Source organism: Micromys minutus (genome assembly GCF_963924665.1).
Source record: "Micromys minutus genome assembly, chromosome: 12".
In the NCBI taxonomy this organism is placed as follows: Eukaryota; Metazoa; Chordata; class Mammalia; order Rodentia; family Muridae; genus Micromys; species Micromys minutus.
Window position 1 is genome coordinate 58,220,798 of NC_137981.1, and position 17,942 is coordinate 58,238,739.

At 42.3% G+C, this 17,942-nt stretch overlaps 1 protein-coding gene across 2 annotated transcripts; it reads left to right on the forward strand.

Annotated features, from left to right (window-relative positions):
* Positions 1–321: 321 nt before the first annotated feature.
* Positions 322–16,612, forward strand: SPRYD7 (SPRY domain containing 7). Of its 2 annotated transcripts, XM_080926099.1 has the most exons (5): positions 322–548; positions 5,304–5,420; positions 8,995–9,161; positions 12,113–12,215; positions 15,790–16,612. In XM_080926099.1, the coding sequence occupies exons 1-5, from the start codon at positions 443–445 to the stop codon at positions 15,885–15,887; spliced, it is 591 nt and encodes a 196-aa protein (XP_080782225.1). In that variant the 5' UTR covers positions 322–442; the 3' UTR covers positions 15,888–16,612. The 2 variants fall into 2 exon arrangements, with proteins under 2 accessions (XP_080782225.1, XP_080782226.1); XM_080926100.1 differs by lacking the exon at positions 12,113–12,215.
* Positions 16,613–17,942: the final 1,330 nt, after the last annotated feature.

Below are 17,942 nucleotides of genomic sequence, written 5' to 3' on the forward strand. Positions count from 1 at the left end.
AGCTACGCCACTCATCCGCCAGCGCCAGGGCCAAGGAGATGACGCTGCAGTACGCCTGCGCACGCCGCCACGCCCACCCCTAGTCAGTCAGGCCATAGACCACGCCCACTTTCAGAAACAGACCTCCCCGACCCCGCCCTCTTCCAGCCGTCAGGCCACTGTCCCCGCCCTCTTCCAGTCAGTCCAGCCGGTGCCCTGCTCAGCTCTCGACACCGCTCCGCCCACCCGCCACACCCTCCTTAACTCGGGCTGGCCCCGCCCACCTCCCGACACCGCCCCGCCCCTCCTCGCCCCGCCCGGCGGTCCTCGCTTCTTCTCCAGGGGGCCTCGCCTCTGCCTCCGCTTCGCCTCCCGGCCCCGGCGTCGCTGTGCGGGCTGCGAAGCTCCCGCGACCCAGAAGCACTCGGGCGCGGGCGGAGCGGCGGGGCTGTGTAGCTGCGCCATGGCCGCGTCGGCTTGGTGCTGCCTGCGCTGCTGCAGGGACGGCGGGACTGGCCACATTCCTCTCAAGGAGATGCCGGCCGTACAGTTGGACACGCAGCACATGGGTAAGGGCCTCCCGACTGGACCCAACGGCTCGCCGAGGGCAGAGGGAAATGGGGCGGGGACCACGTGACCACGCAGTCCCCTGTGGCCTCGCTGGCCTCGGCTGTCCGGCTTGGGCTGTGCCAGCGTCCGAGGGCTCGCCCAGTGAGGAGTCAGGTGTTCCCAGGTGAGGAAAGCGGGGGCGCCGGCCATCAGTGCCCGGGTGTCGAGAGTCCTATCTTCAGCACTGTCAGATAGAGGCTGAAGCTTGTTCTGGGGGAGTCGTTTTCCCCTCGCTTCCTGAAGCCCAAACCAGGCCGGCTGCAGAAGCCTGGAGTAGTACCTCAGGTCGTAACACGCCACTTCCACTAAGATCTCCATTGCTGGACTCCTTAGTCACTGTAGGGAGCGCTGAAATTGTATCTGACTCGCCATCGGGTCGAGCGATTGCAAAATAGAACAGTGCTCCTTCTCGTCCGTGTTTCTTCAGTTCCCAAATGGCTTAATAATTAATTTAACAATAATTTCCCAACCCACATTCTCCCCCGCCCCCGCCCCGTAGCCCTTTTCCCACATACTATTACTTCAGTTTCTAGTTCTGGAATATTGTCCAGGCCGATTTTCTAGAATAATTATTCAGTTAGAGTACTTACTGCTTTCTTGTGGATTATTACAATAAACTAATGCGCTTTTGATCCCCCCCCCAATACCTCATTGTCTAAAAGACCGTGTATTTAAGTAACACAAGCATTCTTAATATGTACAATAAAATTCTGTTCTGCCCAGATGATCTACAAGTCTGGAAACATTGCCCATTATATTTTCCACGGCAATACTATATGTAGTCGTTTACTGTCGTGTACAGTGCCGACACAAATTTACAGCCTCCAGTGCAGAATCTCATTTAAGCTCTTATCCAGCACTGTCCACAGTGGATGTGGGAACATTTCTGTTCCCTCATCACTGGGTGAAATGACGTTCAGGTGACAAGAGACGATGTTAAGGGCTGGGCTAAGAGAAGAGCGCCGCCATCTTGGACTTTTGAGCCCCTACCGTGCTGTCTACTCTGTAGAACATTCCTTACTCCTGGCCTTGGTCTTCGGAAGACCTGAGTGATTCATTTGTCACCGCGTTTTCTCTTCCTCCTGTCTGTCCTGCACTCTCAGGTGCTGAGTGAGGGACACTGAGACCATCTCCCAGTCTCTTCCCTTCTACGGAACTTGTCTTCTTTAGCCTGTTTTACAATAAATTGAAATTTTCTTCAAACACAGCTTGATGTGAGAATCACAACAGAAAGGAAGAGAAGTGTTGACTTGGAAGAATGGTCCAAATACGGACTGATCTTACCTTGAAAACATGGGAAACGCACTGCTTGCGTTTGCCTTTGGGGAAATTATGTAACCTAAAAGAGTATATTTGGGCTCTTTTGTTTGTTTCATACTACTTTTATTTTGGCTTGGTTTGTTGGTTTCTTGGCTGTTGTTTTGTTTTTAAAGGGGGGTAGTTTTTCTATTACTCAGATAGTCTCCAATTCCTGGGCTAAAGCCACCCAGCCACCTCAGCTTTCCACACAACTACGTGTGTGCCACCATGCCCAACTTGCTTTTTCACTTTACTTCCTTTTTTTAAAAAAAAGATTTATTTATTTATTTATTGTATGTAAGTATGCTGTAACTGTCTTCAGACACACCAGATCCCACTACAGATGGTTGTGAGCCACCATGTGGCTGCTGGGATTTGACCTCAGGACCTCTGGAAGAACAGTCGGTGCTCTTAACTGCTGAGCCATCTCTCCAGCCCTCCTTCCTTTCCTTTTTCTTTTTTCTTTTTTTAAAGAAAATATGTTTCATATCTAAACAATGGTGTTGCATTACTTAAAACCATTTTGAAGTTAAAAAAATATTTTTTGATTGGTATAATCGTAAATTGGCCTTATAGGAACAAACAAGTAACTTTCAAGGCAGCTGTTTCGGAAGGGATGGTACTCATCCTGGTTGTGTTTTATCACTGTTATTTATTTTTGGCAACTTGAAACAAACTGAAGTTAACCTGGCAAGAAGGCTCCCAGCTGAGGAAATGCCTTTGTCCAGTTGACCTGGAGGCAGTTGTAGACCTGCTTTTGGTTTGTTTTAGGGGTTGGCTAATGATTGTTGTGGATGGCCCAGCCCTTGGCAGGTTGTCCCAAGTTGCATAAGAAAGCAGGTTAAGCAGATCAGGAGGAGTAGGCCAGTAAGCAGAGGTCCTCCCTTTCTAGGTTCCTGCCCTCAGGATGTCTGGCTCCCTTCTATGTGATGTGGAATTGGCAGTGAAAGGAACCTTTTCTTCCCTGAGTTGCTCTGGCCTTAGTGTTTTAGCATGTCCATAGAAGTCTAGCCTAAGACACTCTTCATTTGGAAATTTCTAATATTAACACATTCTATGGCTGTGTTTATATAACTGTCTGATCTACTTAGATCCAAATACAGAATATCATTGTACTAATTAAAGAGAAGTAAGCTAGAGTTTTTCTCTCCTAATTCACAAACACCCTTGAATGGTCTTTGGGATATTCACCTTTCTGCCTTAACTGCCTCAGTAAGGAAACACATCAAAGTGAAGATGTGCTGAGAGTTGGTTCTGAAGTTCCCATACTTCTATTAGCCTCGTGCCATAGGACCAGATAAGAAGCAGTGAATGGTTATAGAGGCAGGGGATGTGCAGAAGCCAGAGGAGCGAAGTGTCATGTGTTTGCACAGCCCCTGGAAATGTGTTTCATTGAAGACCTTTTCAGTTTCAAGTACTACAAATTACAACTCAGAATGTTTGCCTGGTGGAGGAGTTGTAGTGTGTCACACAGTGTTCAAGGGTAGCACTGGCTTCAGGAAAAGGCACAGAGCTGCCAGAGATGAGCTTTATGTCTGTCTGGGTTTTGATGAACTGTTGTTAAATCTGCTTCTACTCTTACTCCAGAAGGCTAGTTGCCATGGTCATTTGCAGCAACTCCCCGCTTATTTTCTTTTTAAAGAAATGGTGGTGGTTGAGACAGGGTTACTCATCTGTGTAAAAGCCCTGACTGTCCTGAAACTCTCTTTGTAGACCAGGATAGCCTCAAACTCACAGAGATCTACCTGCCTCTCTTGCTTCAGCATATCCACCATAGTCAGCAGAGAGATTAACTTGCAAGAAGTAGTCACCCCTTCCAAAATGTGGAAGGTTGTTAGACTTGGTGGCAAATCCCTGAAACTACTGAGTCATCTCTCCAGCTCAGAAATTGTGTGTGTGTGTGTGTGTGTGTGCTTGCTTGCTTGCATGTGCTTGCATGTGCTCGTGTACTTGCACACATGGAGGTCAGAGGATGTTTGTTCCAGGGATGAAACTCAGGTCTTCTGAGGCTTTGTGGCAGGTGCCAGCCCTTAAAACTTTTAATTAAACAAACAAAAAGTGCATTTACCTTGACAGTATATAGTCTTAAAACAATCAGTTTCAAATGAGATTGTTTTGTTTAAATAGGAACTTGGCCTTTTGTTACTATTGCCGAGTTTCTTGTGGCCCTTCTGGAGGAGTGCCACGTAGCCTTAATATTTGGTCTGCTTGGCTTATGGTTTTATTGCCAGGGAGGAGATAATAACGGCCATAGACTCTGGAAGTCACATGTTTTCATGTTACAAGATTTTTCTTACATGTAAGAATTGTGCTCTATTCACAATCTCTGATGTACTTGCTTTCCTACTCTCACATTCAGAAACAAAGTACTAATAGGTTCGTACATATTTCAAAAGCAGTTTTTCTTGCTATCGTCTAAGAAGTTGCTTGAGATGAAACTAAACTTTTCTATGAACATAAAGTATGTTTGATGATGTTAAGACATGTCGGAAACCCATTCACAAGAGTGACACTAGTACAGGCAATATGGAGACACCCTGCCCCATAGCTAACAGACTTGCTTACATTTTTGCTATGTGACTAGTAGTTCTCTTAGTGAACATGTAAAGATCCTAAAAATAAGTTTCTCTGTGTCGGCCATTTCTACATGAAGCTGTCCTTCCCATCACTGAGGAACTCCTCTACCCTTACTTGACCACTCCAGCTAGAGCTGTAGCAAGTATAAGACTGTTGGTAATGGCTTCTCTCTAGTAGATGCTCAGCTGTCTTTTAATAATTGTCTTAAGTCATTTGCTTAGAATTGAAAATTGTACAAGTACACTAAGTTTTTAAAGTTTTTATGGCTTATGTTAAATGAAAATTGTTAGATTAACTAACCTGTTTATTGGTTAAAAATTAGATGAGTTAGTCTCCTTCTACCTTACAAATATTTCTAAATTTTATTTATGTTGTATGCATTTATGGGGCACGTGCTATGGTTTGCATGTCAAGTCAGGGAACAACTTCTGGGAGTCAGTTCACCATGTGGGGTCCTGAGACCAAAATCTATCAATATTCCCTAAATTTGAAAAGACTAATAATGTTCCTGGTTTGTTGTTACAGTTTGCAGACTGAATTAGTGAATGTGCCTGGTCGATAAAGTGCTCGCTGTGTGATGGCCCATGTTTGGGTTCCCTAGTACCCACACAACGCTGGCATGGCAGTACATTTCTGTAACTGAGGCACTGATAGGACAAAGCAAGATCTAACCAGTCTAACCAGTGACCTCCAGTTCCAGCTCAGAAATTAAGTAGGAGGCTGTGGAGGAAGACACCTGACACAATACTGACCTGATAACCACACCTGTGCACACACACACACACACACACAGCTAGTACACACGTTAACTGTGATGGTGGTATTTGTGCTTTGTTTAGGAACAGATGTGGTCATTGTGAAAAACGGAAGAAGAATCTGTGGTACTGGAGGCTGTTTAGCCAGCGCACCCTTACATCAGAACAAAAGCTACTTTGAGTTCAAAATCCAGTCTACCGGTTAGTATAATTGTACTTAACTATTGTCAGTTATTTTGAATATTAACAATAATTTTGAATATGAAAACATTTTAGGAGATGGTTAAGAAAAGTCCCAAACTCTGTATACAGGGCTCAGTCTTTCACTGTTGTGATCCAAGTTAAATCAAGTTTACTAAATTAGGTTTCATTTTCTTTTCTGTGGAATAGGAATTTTAGGAGCTACACTGTCTGCAGCATGAGTTGCATGTCTGACACTGTTTTAAGACAGGACCTGCTGAGCAGACGTAAGACTAGCATCATTTAAGGTTCTAGAGCCACCCTATATGTTAGACCTATAAAGCATGTTGACTCTTGCTATATTTCATCTAAGGATAGAGTAATCTTTTGATTTTCCCCTTAGCTCTTTTTAAATTTTTTAAAGATTTATTTTATGTATATAAGTACATTGTAGCTGTCTTCAGACACACCAGAAGTGTGCATCGGATCCCATTACAGATACTTGCAGATGGTTTCGAGTTCAGTGTTAGCCTAGGACAACTCAAGTCCCAGATTCAGTCGTGGTGGTACACACCTTTAATCCCAGCATTACAGGAGACAGAGCCATGCAGATCTCTGAGTTTAAGGACAATCTACAGAGCAAGTTTCACGAAAGCCAAGCTTAGGCAGGGAGGGAGTTGGAAAACAGAAACCTGGTGATGATTAAGGGGGGTCATGGTCCAGCCCCAGCAGGAGTAGAACTCAACAGCTTCAGCCATGTGGCTCTGGATTTAGAGAGAAAATTAGAAGGGACTACTGGAATAGTTGATGCTGGTCAGCTGGAGCTAAGAAGTTAGCTGTGATTAGAAGAAAGTAGCATCACTGAGGTGAAATCTGGGAAGTGTTTTCTGAGAGCAAAGAAAAGCTGTGTTCCAGAGAGAATCAAGGTTGTACCTCATGCTGCAGCTGTACTTAGTAATGGGTAAGAATCACCCAGGTGGTACTGATTTTGAAGCATGAAGGGGTCATGGAGAGCAGCTGAGGCTTGGCACTGAGAAACCATGGAAGGCCATTGGTGAAGGTACAGCCTCAGTTGCAGTTGATGGCCCAGAACTGAAGGGGTCATACAAAGGAGTGGAGTTTAGGCTTGGCACCATGAAGAGGGCCTATGAGAGGCTATTGGTGAAGCCTAGCTGCAGAGGAGACCCCAGTGTATTGGAGATGCCAGTACCATGGATGACTACCAAGACCAGCAGCAACAGTAGATTGGATCAACCAGAGCCTAGAGTGCTACAGAGGGCAGAGCTAGAGAAGTGACACCAGTCCTTTGGAGGAGCCCAGAAGATCATGTGTGGATCCCAGACATTGGAACAAGAAGCTGTGAAGTTGAAGTTGCCTTGGAGACCCCAAGATGTTAAAATAGAGATGCTGAGCCGTGAGATACCTGCTGAGGAACGCTGCTGACGGAGTGAAAACAGTCCAGAAGAAAGAAGGTTGTTGCAGTCAACAAAGATGAAAAAGGATTTAGAGATCTGAAGACCACCTTGACATCAGACATGGTTATGCAGAGTTTGGAGTTTGCCCAGCTGGTTTCCTATATTGTTTTGGGGGTTACAGTTAAACAATTGGATGAACCTCAGAAGAGACTTTGAACTTTTAACATTGTTGAGACTGCCATAGACTATGGGGACCTTAGAAGTTGGACTAAATGTATTTTTTATTCTGTGTTTAGGTGTGGCCCCCATAGACTCATATGTTTGAACAAGCCTGTGGGGGCCAGGGAGTGGAATGTGATGGTTTATATATGCTTGGCCCAGGGAGTGGCACTATTTGGAGGTGTGGCCTTGTTTGAAGTAAGTGTGTCACTGTGGGCTTTAAAACCCTACTCATAGCTGCCTGGAAGTCAGTACTCTACTAGCTTCCTTCAGATGAAGATGTAGAACTCTCAGCTGCCATGCTTCCACCTTAATGATAATGAACTAGACCTTTGAACCTATAAGCCAGCCCCAATTAAATATTGTCCTTACAAGAGTTGCCTTGGTCATGGTGTCTGCTCACAGCAGTAAAACCTTAAGACAGGTAGCAACTTGAGAAAAGGTCCAAGACTAGATATTTTATTTGGTCGGGCAAGAGAACACCTGCTTCTAGAGATACAGTCTGGTGAGAGAGAGCATTACCTAGCATGTGAGAGGTGCTGGATTTAGATCCCCAGCACTAAGAAAATTAGTTTATATCTTACTCATGTTCAACCTTTGTGTTATTGCTCATAAGATATTATTACTTGTTACTCATTGTAACTATAATAGAGCTGAGAGAGACTGAGAGAGAGAGAGAGAGAGAGAGAGAGAGAGAGAGAGAGAGAGAGAGAGAGAGTTATTTTTGCTGTGAATTGAGCCCAAGGCCAAAATTAACACAAGGTCGTTTTCACATCCCTAGCCCTATAGTGCTAAAAACAAAAATCAAACAAAACAAAGAACCTTTGAAAGAAACTAGTAATGGCAGTAGCTAGTGGCTTTTGAATACTCGGTGTGTGTGTGATTTACTCATTCATTTAAAAACTTTCTTAACATCACCTAAGTGATGTGTTTGGGTATCTTTTCATACCTTGTGTCTTAGTTATTGTTTTATTGGTGTGAAGGGACACCATGAGCAAGGCAACTTTAAAAGTAGGTATTTACTTGGGGGCTTGCTGGCAGTTTTGGAGGGTGATCTTGGAGGGGAGCAGGCAGGCATGGTGCTGGAGCAGTTCCTGAAAGCTTACATCTTATCTACAGGAAGGGGGGGTGGAGCTCGAAAGAGTGCACTTAGTGTGGACTTTTGAAACCTCAGAACACACCCTCAATGATATACCTCCTCCAACGAGGTCACAGGCCAGGTCTCCTGATCCTTCCTAAACAGCAGTCTACCAATTGCAGACCAAGCATTCAAATCTATCAGCCTGTTGTGGCCAATATCATCCAAGCCACCACACTTTATAAGTTTCATTAGATCCAACATATGAGCAAACAGAAGTACTTTGTCCAAGATGACAAAGCTGTGGTTGTTTAAACCCCAGCAATACAGCTCTTGCCTCCCAGTTTATCTATAGAAAACGCTGTATACTTTGCAGTTTACTTCAGAAACTTTGTTATTATTGTATGTGTATAAAATTGTGGTGGGGATGTGAAAATCAGATCAGCCTTATAAAATTTGGTGGCTCTGTCCTCTTTTCACTTTGACTTGAATTCTGAGATTCAAACTCAGGCTTCTTTCAGGCATGGCACGTTATCTGCCAAGGCTGACCCTGCACCTACCTTTGAAAAAGTTGATTTTAAAAACAAAAGCAAGCAACAGTGGTATATACTCTCACTCCCAGCACTGAGAGGACCCAAGCAGTCAGATCTCTGAGTTCAAGGACAGCCTGGTGTGTGTGTGTGTGTGTGTGTGTGTGTGTGTGTGTGTGTGTGTGTGTGTGTATGGTGAGTTCCAAGCTAGCCAGAGCTAGCCAGTGGTAAGATAGGATGAAGGAAGGGAGGGAGGGAGAGAGAAAAACAAAAACAGTTGATATTCCCTTTTAAAATAAATCTTTTATATTGTTGTTCTTTATACATGATGTATTTAAACTGTTGTGTTTTAGGAATCTGGGGTATAGGTGTTGCCACTCAGAAAGTTAATCTGAACCAGATTCCTCTTGGTCGTGACATGCACAGCCTGGTGATGAGAAATGACGGAGCCCTGTACCACAACAACGAAGAGAAGAACAGGCTGCCGGCAAACAGCCTTCCTCAGGAGGGAGATGTAGTGGTGAGTCTCCTGGGAGAGCTGCTGTCGCTGTCAGTTATTAACTGTTTTAGGTCGCATGGGTTTGCGGGACGGGTTGTGACTATTCCAAAACCCTGAGATTGGTTCTAATGAGGTGGTACATTTCCAGAGAGAACACTTGCTGATACTGCTGCCTTACTTCACTGCTCTGAATTTCTTGCAGACCAGGACATGAGGATGAGCCTGTGTCAGACCATCTTTAGATTGACTGCTAAACAATGTAGCACTGTCACAGGGAAACCTGTTCATATTAGAGGATATTAGGTTTCCTTGAGGCTAGAGAGCTCTTAAAATAATTCACATTTACTAATTTAGGAACATAATAGAAATTATAGCATTCTATTGCAAGTGTTGATCTTTGTTAAATCCAATCTTATTAAATGCCTCTGCTTTCAGAACCATTCAAAGAATTGAGCTCAAAACTCCGAGGGTTAGAACATAGAATGGTGACACACACACGCTTTTAATTCTTGCACTGAGGAGACAGAGGCAGAGACAGAGGCATCTCTATGAGTTTGAGGGCAACCTAGTGAGTTCTATCCAGACCAATCAGGTACACAGTGAGACCTTGTCCAAAAAAAACAATCTCAAAGCTTGCTTATGAAAGGGTTTTTTGTTCTTGTTTTTAAATTTCAGTTTTGGTTATTGTTGGTGCTGGTAGTTTTTAGTAAGTTCCAGGACAGCCTGGGCTATATAGCAAGATCCTGTCTTAAGAGAGGAACAAAAAGAAATCAAAGGCATAAACTATTGTAAAATCTGCTTTTCTTTATTTAAAGTAGTTGTTTGTGGTTTATCATTTGGAAGAGCTCTTTGGCTTCTATTTATTCTTACTTTTTAAAAATGACTTCTTGGGCTGGAGAGATGGCTCAGTGGTTAGGAGCACTGACTGCGCTTCCAGAGGTCCTGAGTTCAATTCCCAGCAACCACATGGTAGCTCACAACTATCTGTAATGAGGTCTGATGCCCTCTTCTGGTTGTGTCTGAAGATAGCTACAGTTTACTTACAATCAATCAATCAATCAACCAACCAACCAATCAATCAATCAGTGGCTTCTTACTGTGCTGTGTCTCACTTATACTAGGCTGCCTCCCCAGCCCATTGTGTTTCTAGTCTTCATTCTTCAAGGGAAAGACCTGATTTTTCACTAGTTAGTAACTGTAGGTTGAATGTGCCTTATCTGAAGTGCTTGGGACTAGAAAAGCTGCCAGCCTCAGGGTTATGTTTGATGTTAGAGTTTATATATATATACAGTAAGATTTCTTGATGGTATGGGACAAGGAGGGTAAGCATGGAATCCACGTACATACACAGCTGGGAAATAATCTGTACCATAATGTTTAGCTTGTGGGTGTTTTTCTTGCCTGTATATGCACATGTGCATGCCTGGAACCTGTAGAGACCAGAAGAAGGCTTTAGATCTCCTGGTCTTGGAGTTAAGCTGCAATGTGGGAGCTAAGAACCAAACCCAGTTGTCTGCAAGAGCGGCCAGAGTGCTGTGAGCATCTCTGCAGTGTAAGACGTTTACAACTTTATTTGCACTGAACTATGGGATACTTCGTATGTCACATGGAACTGGTGCCGTCAGAGGACACCTCAATCTCTTTCTACTCTGGGTCCAGGATCAGATTCAGGCTTTGTTCAAGCACGTTTGCCTTGCTGAGCCATTTTGCTGGCCCAGTTTTGCACAGTACTTGTAGTGTGCCTTTATTTTGACTGTGACCCATCATAGGAGATCAGTTTTGGAATTTTCCATGTGGGTGTAATACTGTAATCTAAGTTCTCAGAAAGCTTCAGGTTTTGGAGCATTTTGTATTTTCAACCATGGATCCCAACCCATACTGTACAAAATGTCAAGGGAAAGCAGAATGCGGCATGAGTAAAGGTGTTCTGAAGCCAACCCCATGGTTGGAATCGCAGGACTGCTACTTTGTAGCTCTGCAGCCTTAGCTAAATGTAGCCTTCCTGTGCCTCCCTGCTAAGTGAACATAACTGTCCTGTAGCACTGAATGACTGTGAAATGTCTGGAGCAATGCTTCCCGGTGCAGGCGTCTGTCTCAGCCTCAGCACTGCAATAATGACCGATGTCATTTTCTAGCTGTCATTAGTGTACACACACACCAATATGGTTTTCACTTACATTTTACCTTTTAAAGCTATTCTTTTTAACCAGGTACTCGCCCTCATTCATATTACACTGAAGATGACAGTTTTACTTGAGACAAGGGTAAAAAGAAATGTATTTCTTAGAATTGACTTGTCTACAGATAGCTTTGTGGTAAGAACACTTGTTCTTCCAGAGACCCGACTTCAGTCCCTGGTACCCATATTGGATGGCTTACACCTGCCTGTAGCTCCAGCCCCAGGAAATTCAACACCCTTTTCTAGCCCCTTGGGAACCTTCCTGCATGTGTACACATTCATAACCAGACACGAAGATAATAAAAATATTTCTAAGTTTAAAAATGACTAAAGCATTTTTAAATAATAAAGAACATATAAAGTTCATCTCTTCATAACGTGACAAAGGTAGTCACCTTAATGAGGACAGTGTTTTCCCCATCAGATAAAAATCTAGAGAAAGACCAGTGTGTTTATGAGTTTAAAAGAGTCTTCATGACATATGTACTCTTACTATTTAAATACTAAAATCCAAGTTATCCAAGTATAATACTATAATTTAAACTCTTATCTTTGCTTTACCTCTAATTGGAATTTTACATTGTGACTGCTCCATGTCCCCAGTAATCAGTAGTAATGCTCTAGTTAAAATGGACTGCCAGATTGTCAGCTGTAACGAACCCTCCTGAGACCCTCCTGAGACCCTCCTGAGACCCACACTTTGCTTCTGTGAGCATGCTTCTCTTTAGGTTATGGGGGTTTTTGTGCAATGGTTATATTTTTTTATTCTTAAGTTTCTTTCTTTCCTTCATAGGGTATAACGTACGACCATGTAGAATTAAATGTATATCTGAATGGGAAAAGCATGCACTGCCCAGCATCAGGTATACGAGGGACAGTGTATCCAGTTGTATACGGTGAGCTCAGATGTTACTCCTCTGTTAACTGTTGTTTGGCATTCATGTTGACTTTGTAGTTTTCATCCAGTAATCTGAACGAGTTGGTAATAATTCACGCAGGATGTACTCAGAACATCACACTGTCACTGCAGAACTAAGGATAATGTTTATTCCCTCACATAACAAAAGCTTTCTGAATAGATACTGATTGTAACTAAATATCCATAACCATGTTCCCTTTATCTTCTCATTTGTTTGCTTGTTTTTAATTTTCTCTGTCATCTGTCTGCCTGAGTCAGAGTCTGTACGGTGTGTGCCTGATGCTAGAGGCACTAGGACTGGAGTCAGAGGCTTGTGAGCTGCAGATGGGTGCTGGGAACAGAACCCTGCTTCTGTGGAGGAGCCACCTCTCCAGTTCCTGTCTACACAGACAGCTTCATGTTCTAGAAAGTCTAAAATTTTTCACCGAATTTACTTTTTTTTTTTTTAACTGCTTAATAGTAAAGATTAGATGACCAGGGAATCTTTTGTGAATTGAGCATTTATTGCCTTTCTAAAATTATAGAAAATGTCAAACTTCCTCAGAAGCGAAGAGAATATCGCAGTCAGCCCTCTGTGCTAGTCGTCCATTTGAAGCCATCAAGTTTCATCAAATCAACACTTCTTTTCCCGTCTTCTTGGATTATTTTGACACATATGTCAGACATGGCATTTTGTTAATAAATATTTTATATTTATCTCTAAAAACAAGGTCTTAAGCCAGGAACACAGCTTTAATGTCAGGATTTGAGGCAGAGTCAGTTGGAGATGCATAGGCAAACCTTGTCTCAAAAAACCGCCACCGCCACCAAAGCAAAGTCTTTGTTCCCCGAAAACACTAACTGCAGTGCCTTCATCACATGGTTCTGCACGCGGTACATAAACTTCAGATCAGTGCATGGGCTTTCTGCCTGTGCTTTACTAAGTCTAAAATAATGTCTTAATTATGTCACTTCATAGATTTGGGTTATGATAAAAGTTATTATTAATCTTCTGTAGGCTAGTGTGTGCGTGCGTGCGTGCGTGCGTGTGTGTGTGTGTGTGTGTACGGGGGTGCAGTCAAGAAGACAAACATTAAACAATAACCAAAGCTGATGGTTTCTTTTCAGCTGTGTCTCCTTTTCTCCTAAAAACTCATTTTCAGTAATTTTTATCTTTTATATCTTTGTATGCAAAAATGTATGTGTGGTTCTTTTTATTGTTTGAAAATTTCATATATGTGTCTAGTCATTTTGGTCATTTATACGTCCCATCACCCTGCCGTCCCCGCCCTTGGAGCCAGCCTCATCTACATAGCGAGTTTCAGAACAGCTGGGACTACAAAAAGATACACCCTGTTTCAAAAAACAAAACCAAAAAAGAGTGTTTTTAAGTTCAATATAGGTTAATATTCTTACTTACATATTGAATAAACTTAAAAGAAATTATTTCACTTCAAAATGGAAATATAGCTTAAGATTTTAATCAACTTAGCCTGAGAAATTATTATTAGATCAGCAGGAGAGCTGCATTAATACAATGAGTGTATGGAAACATTGTTATAACATACTTGCAGGGGCTGAAACATTTGCTGTTCTCCCACTGTTCTCTCACTGGCTGCTTCTAGCTTACACTGGGTGGCTCACAGTGCGCTGCACCAGCGAGGGGTCTGGTGCCCTCTTTTGGGCCCCATGGGCATCCGTACTCATTGGGCAGACAGCTGCAGACATGCACACAAGAGAAACAACAAAACCTTTCAGAGTGCAAACTATGCAGAACATAAAATGAAGCAAATTATATATAGCAAATACACTTTATAATTTAATTTGATGAATAGATTTAATTAAACAAGATATTTTATAGTCTGGTGCTATTTAAAAATAAAGACAATCTATTTCCTTCATCCTTCATCCTGTCTCATCCTTAATCCTAGGACAGTATTTTCACTCCCTCTGCTTTTTGTTTGCTTTGTTTTTGTTTTTTGAGACAGAGTTTCTCTGCTTAGCCCTGGCTGCCCAAATCTTGCTCTGTAGACTAGGCTGGCCTCAAACTCAGAGACCCACCTGCTACTCTGCCCAGAGTGCTGGCACTGAAGGTGTGCACGCTGCTCCCTGGCTGTCTCTGCTGCTGCCCAGCCCTCAAGTGCTGTTACAGAGCCAACACTGAGGACTGGTCTCCGACTGCACTGATCGCTGAGATTTTCTCTGCAGTGAGATTCTCTACCATGCTGTTATCTTGTAATGAACAAATTTATCGCTTCAGAATTTCCTTCTCTTGATCATCTTGATTTGGACCTCCCCAAGTTCCTACCAGGCAGCTGTGGGTCTGGTTTGCTCACTGAGATTAGCCTGCATTTCTTAAGTATTGTGTATGCAGAGTCTGTGTGGGAGCGTGTGTCAGCATTTCCTTTTCATTGCTTAGTGAAAGCTCATTGTGTCTGTGTTAGAATCTGTGTCCCAGTGTCAGTGAGTAGCTGTCAGGCTCACTTGTGAGTTTGTATGATTGTCCCGTCATTTCTCTGTGGGAGATTCTCAGTAAAAACCTTGTAGAGTGACTAGAGTGGGGACTTGGATGTCACCACTGGGACAAGCTGGCGGAGCGTGCTGTGTACTCACTGGCACACTTTTGAACATTTTGCAAATCAATATTTTTTTCAAAATAGAACATTTTATTTTTAAAAATTGTTTATTTATTTGGATAGGCAAGTAAAAAATTCAGATTACTGATATTTATAATTCAGAGATCATCATCATTATTTTATTTAAGAGATAGTGTCTTACCACATTTCCTCAGATGGTTTCTGGTTGAGGCAGCAGACATACATCTCCATACGTGGCTTGGGGTCATTGTTAAGGATGTTTTGATAACGCCCTTTGTATGTTTTTCACAGATTTGTTGTAAAGACTTTGCAACCCAAGGCAAACAGAAGCGTTTGCTGCCAACTATAAGAACTGAGTTAAATCCTTAAGACCACACGGTGCAAGGAGAGAACTGAAAACTGACTCCAGAAAGTTATCTCTGACTTCTTAGTGTGCACCATGTAGTGCACACTCGAGGAGACACACACTCACACTCATACACACACTCACACTAAATATAACAACTTTTTGAAGGTTTTATAACCCAAATGGCAGTGTGTTTACTCTTATTGCTAATCACTATGACAACAAGGGCTGGAGATGGCTCAGGGCTAAGAGCACTGACTGCTTGCTCTTGTAGACCTGACTTCAGTTTCCGGCACCTTCACGGCAGCTCACAACCATCTGTACCTCTAGTCTCAGGAGGGCCAGTGCCCTCTTCTAGTCTCCCCAGGAGCCAGGCGTGCACAGTAGTGACAGAAATACACATAGGCACAGTACCTATGAACAGAAAAACATTAAAAACCATAAAATATTTTCTATTTAAATTGGTTTGTTTGTTTGTTTTGGTTTTGGTGCTGGAACACAGGAACTAGCAATTGCTAAGCAAGTGCTCTATCGTTGGGTTACATCCCTGCCTGAAAACTGTTGTTTCATAATTATGTGTGCATTTAAATATTCTTCCAGTCTAATTTTTTTCTTTTTCTCCCTTCTAGTTGACGACAGTGCAATTTTGGATTGCCAGTTCAGTGAATTTTATCATACTCCTCCACCTGGTTTTGAAAAAATACTATTTGAGCAGCAAATCTTCTGAATGAGTTTGTTTTCAAAACGTAGACCTCTGCAGCACCGTACAGCGTTTACCACTTAATAAAGCTCCTCTGACCTAGAGACAAGAACACACGCTGAACACTGAGCTTCTTGTCTAAGGAGCCCATATCTTCATTATACCAGACTGAGGTGTGATTAACAGTATTATGTGGTAACATGTATATAAATGTTTAAAGGGAATTTTTCTTATAAAAAGTATTTGTTTGACAGTGATGTGTAATTGAGTGATTTTTTTTGTCATCCTGAACTTGAGTCACCATAGTCTGTAATCTAATAATTTTGTGTCTCCTTGTCCTTTTTGATAAAATGAAGTGGCAGAAATTTACATCCCTGGCACTTAGTTTTGCTGATTTTATTTCCTCTGTTCACGGACTACTTTCTTAAAACTGAAACTGCTTCTGTTGCTGCTGTATCCCTGCTTTCTGTTGCCTTTTTGAAAGATGAAAAAGTTATCAGATCATCAAGAAGAGCAAGCAGTAAACTGCACATAGTTCACTGGCAGACGTCTGCAGAAGCCAAGTGTGAAGGCACATTCCTTTATTCCACGTGGAGACAAAGGCAGGGAGATTGCTGTGAGTTTAAGGCTAGCCCAGCCTATGTAGTGAGCATTGTAAGTACCAGGAAAGCCAGGTCTGGGTAGGGAGAACCTGTCAAAAAAATCTAATTGTTTGTTTGCTATAAGGAATAATAAAGATGTATTAAGAAATATTCATATTGTATTTTAAAACATGCTTCTTGTTTTATTAATTACATGGTAATAATTATAGAAATTTTGAAACAAGTGAGTCCTGATGGTTCTGAGGGTGCTAGAATTTGGAGAATGGTTGCCTGTGTCCTGTCCTCTGCTGAGTTTCTGAGTCCACTTTACACAAAGGGTGAGAGCCTGGGACTAGTTGGTGGTGTGTGTAAAGTATGTTACTGATCAGACACTTCATAAACATGGCCACCTTTGTGTGAAGCAATGGTTTTCATGGTGTCTTAGACCACCCGCAAGGTCACTGGGAAACTTGTTAGAATAGACGATGTTCTTGGACCCAGCCCAGACCTCTGCAGCAGAGACTTAGGGGTACATTCAGAACCTCTGCATACTAGATTGAAAGAGATTGCATGATGTAAAATATCAGGATTTAAGGCAAGCTGGTTTTAATCCCAGAAGCTATGGATATATTATTTAGTAGACAAACATTTGGTAATGTACTTTATAAACAGATTTATATAAACCCATATTTTACCTCTGAAGATATATAGAGTTCAGACTGTATGTTGTGTGTCATTCATTTTCATCTGACTTTCTATTTTAGTGATTTTGATTCACATGTTTAACTGGGTGTGGTCGTACAAGATAGTAAGCCAGCACTTGAGAGATCAGGGAAGAAGGCGCACAGATGTACGGCCAGACTGTACTATGTACTATGTTCCTTGTTCCAAAATATCGAGAGGGGTGGATGGAAAAGAGAATTCTCTAATTTCAGTATACTACTTTCAGTGGTCCCAATGTATACACCTGTTATGTTTTTAGAGTTTTTATTTATGTCTGTGTGTATATGTGCATTTGCATGTAGGTATCCAAAGTCTAAAGAGTGCATCAGATCGCCAAGCTGGAGCTACATGCAGTTGTGAGTTGCCCAGTGTGGGTCCTGACAACCAATTTCTAGCCCTCTGCAAGAGCAGCAAATGTTTTTAATGGTTGAGCCATCTTATCAACCCCAAACTCTTATTTATATTTTTAAAAACTATGTTTTAATCATCATATTCTTTTTTCCTAATATTGTACTTATTCATTGACAATCTTATACATATGTTTCTTACCATTTTTCCTTTAATTTTAATGTTATAATCATATTATTTCCCTCTTTCCATTCCTCCCTTACAACCCTCCCATATAACCCTCCTTGTTCTTTTTTGAATTCATGGCTTCTTTTTTATTATTGGTAGTTATTACGTGTGTGTGTATGTGTGTGTGTGTGTGTTCCTAAGTGTAGTCTGCTCAGCATGTATAACGTTAGTTCATCTGTGCATGTGTACAGGGCTGATCATT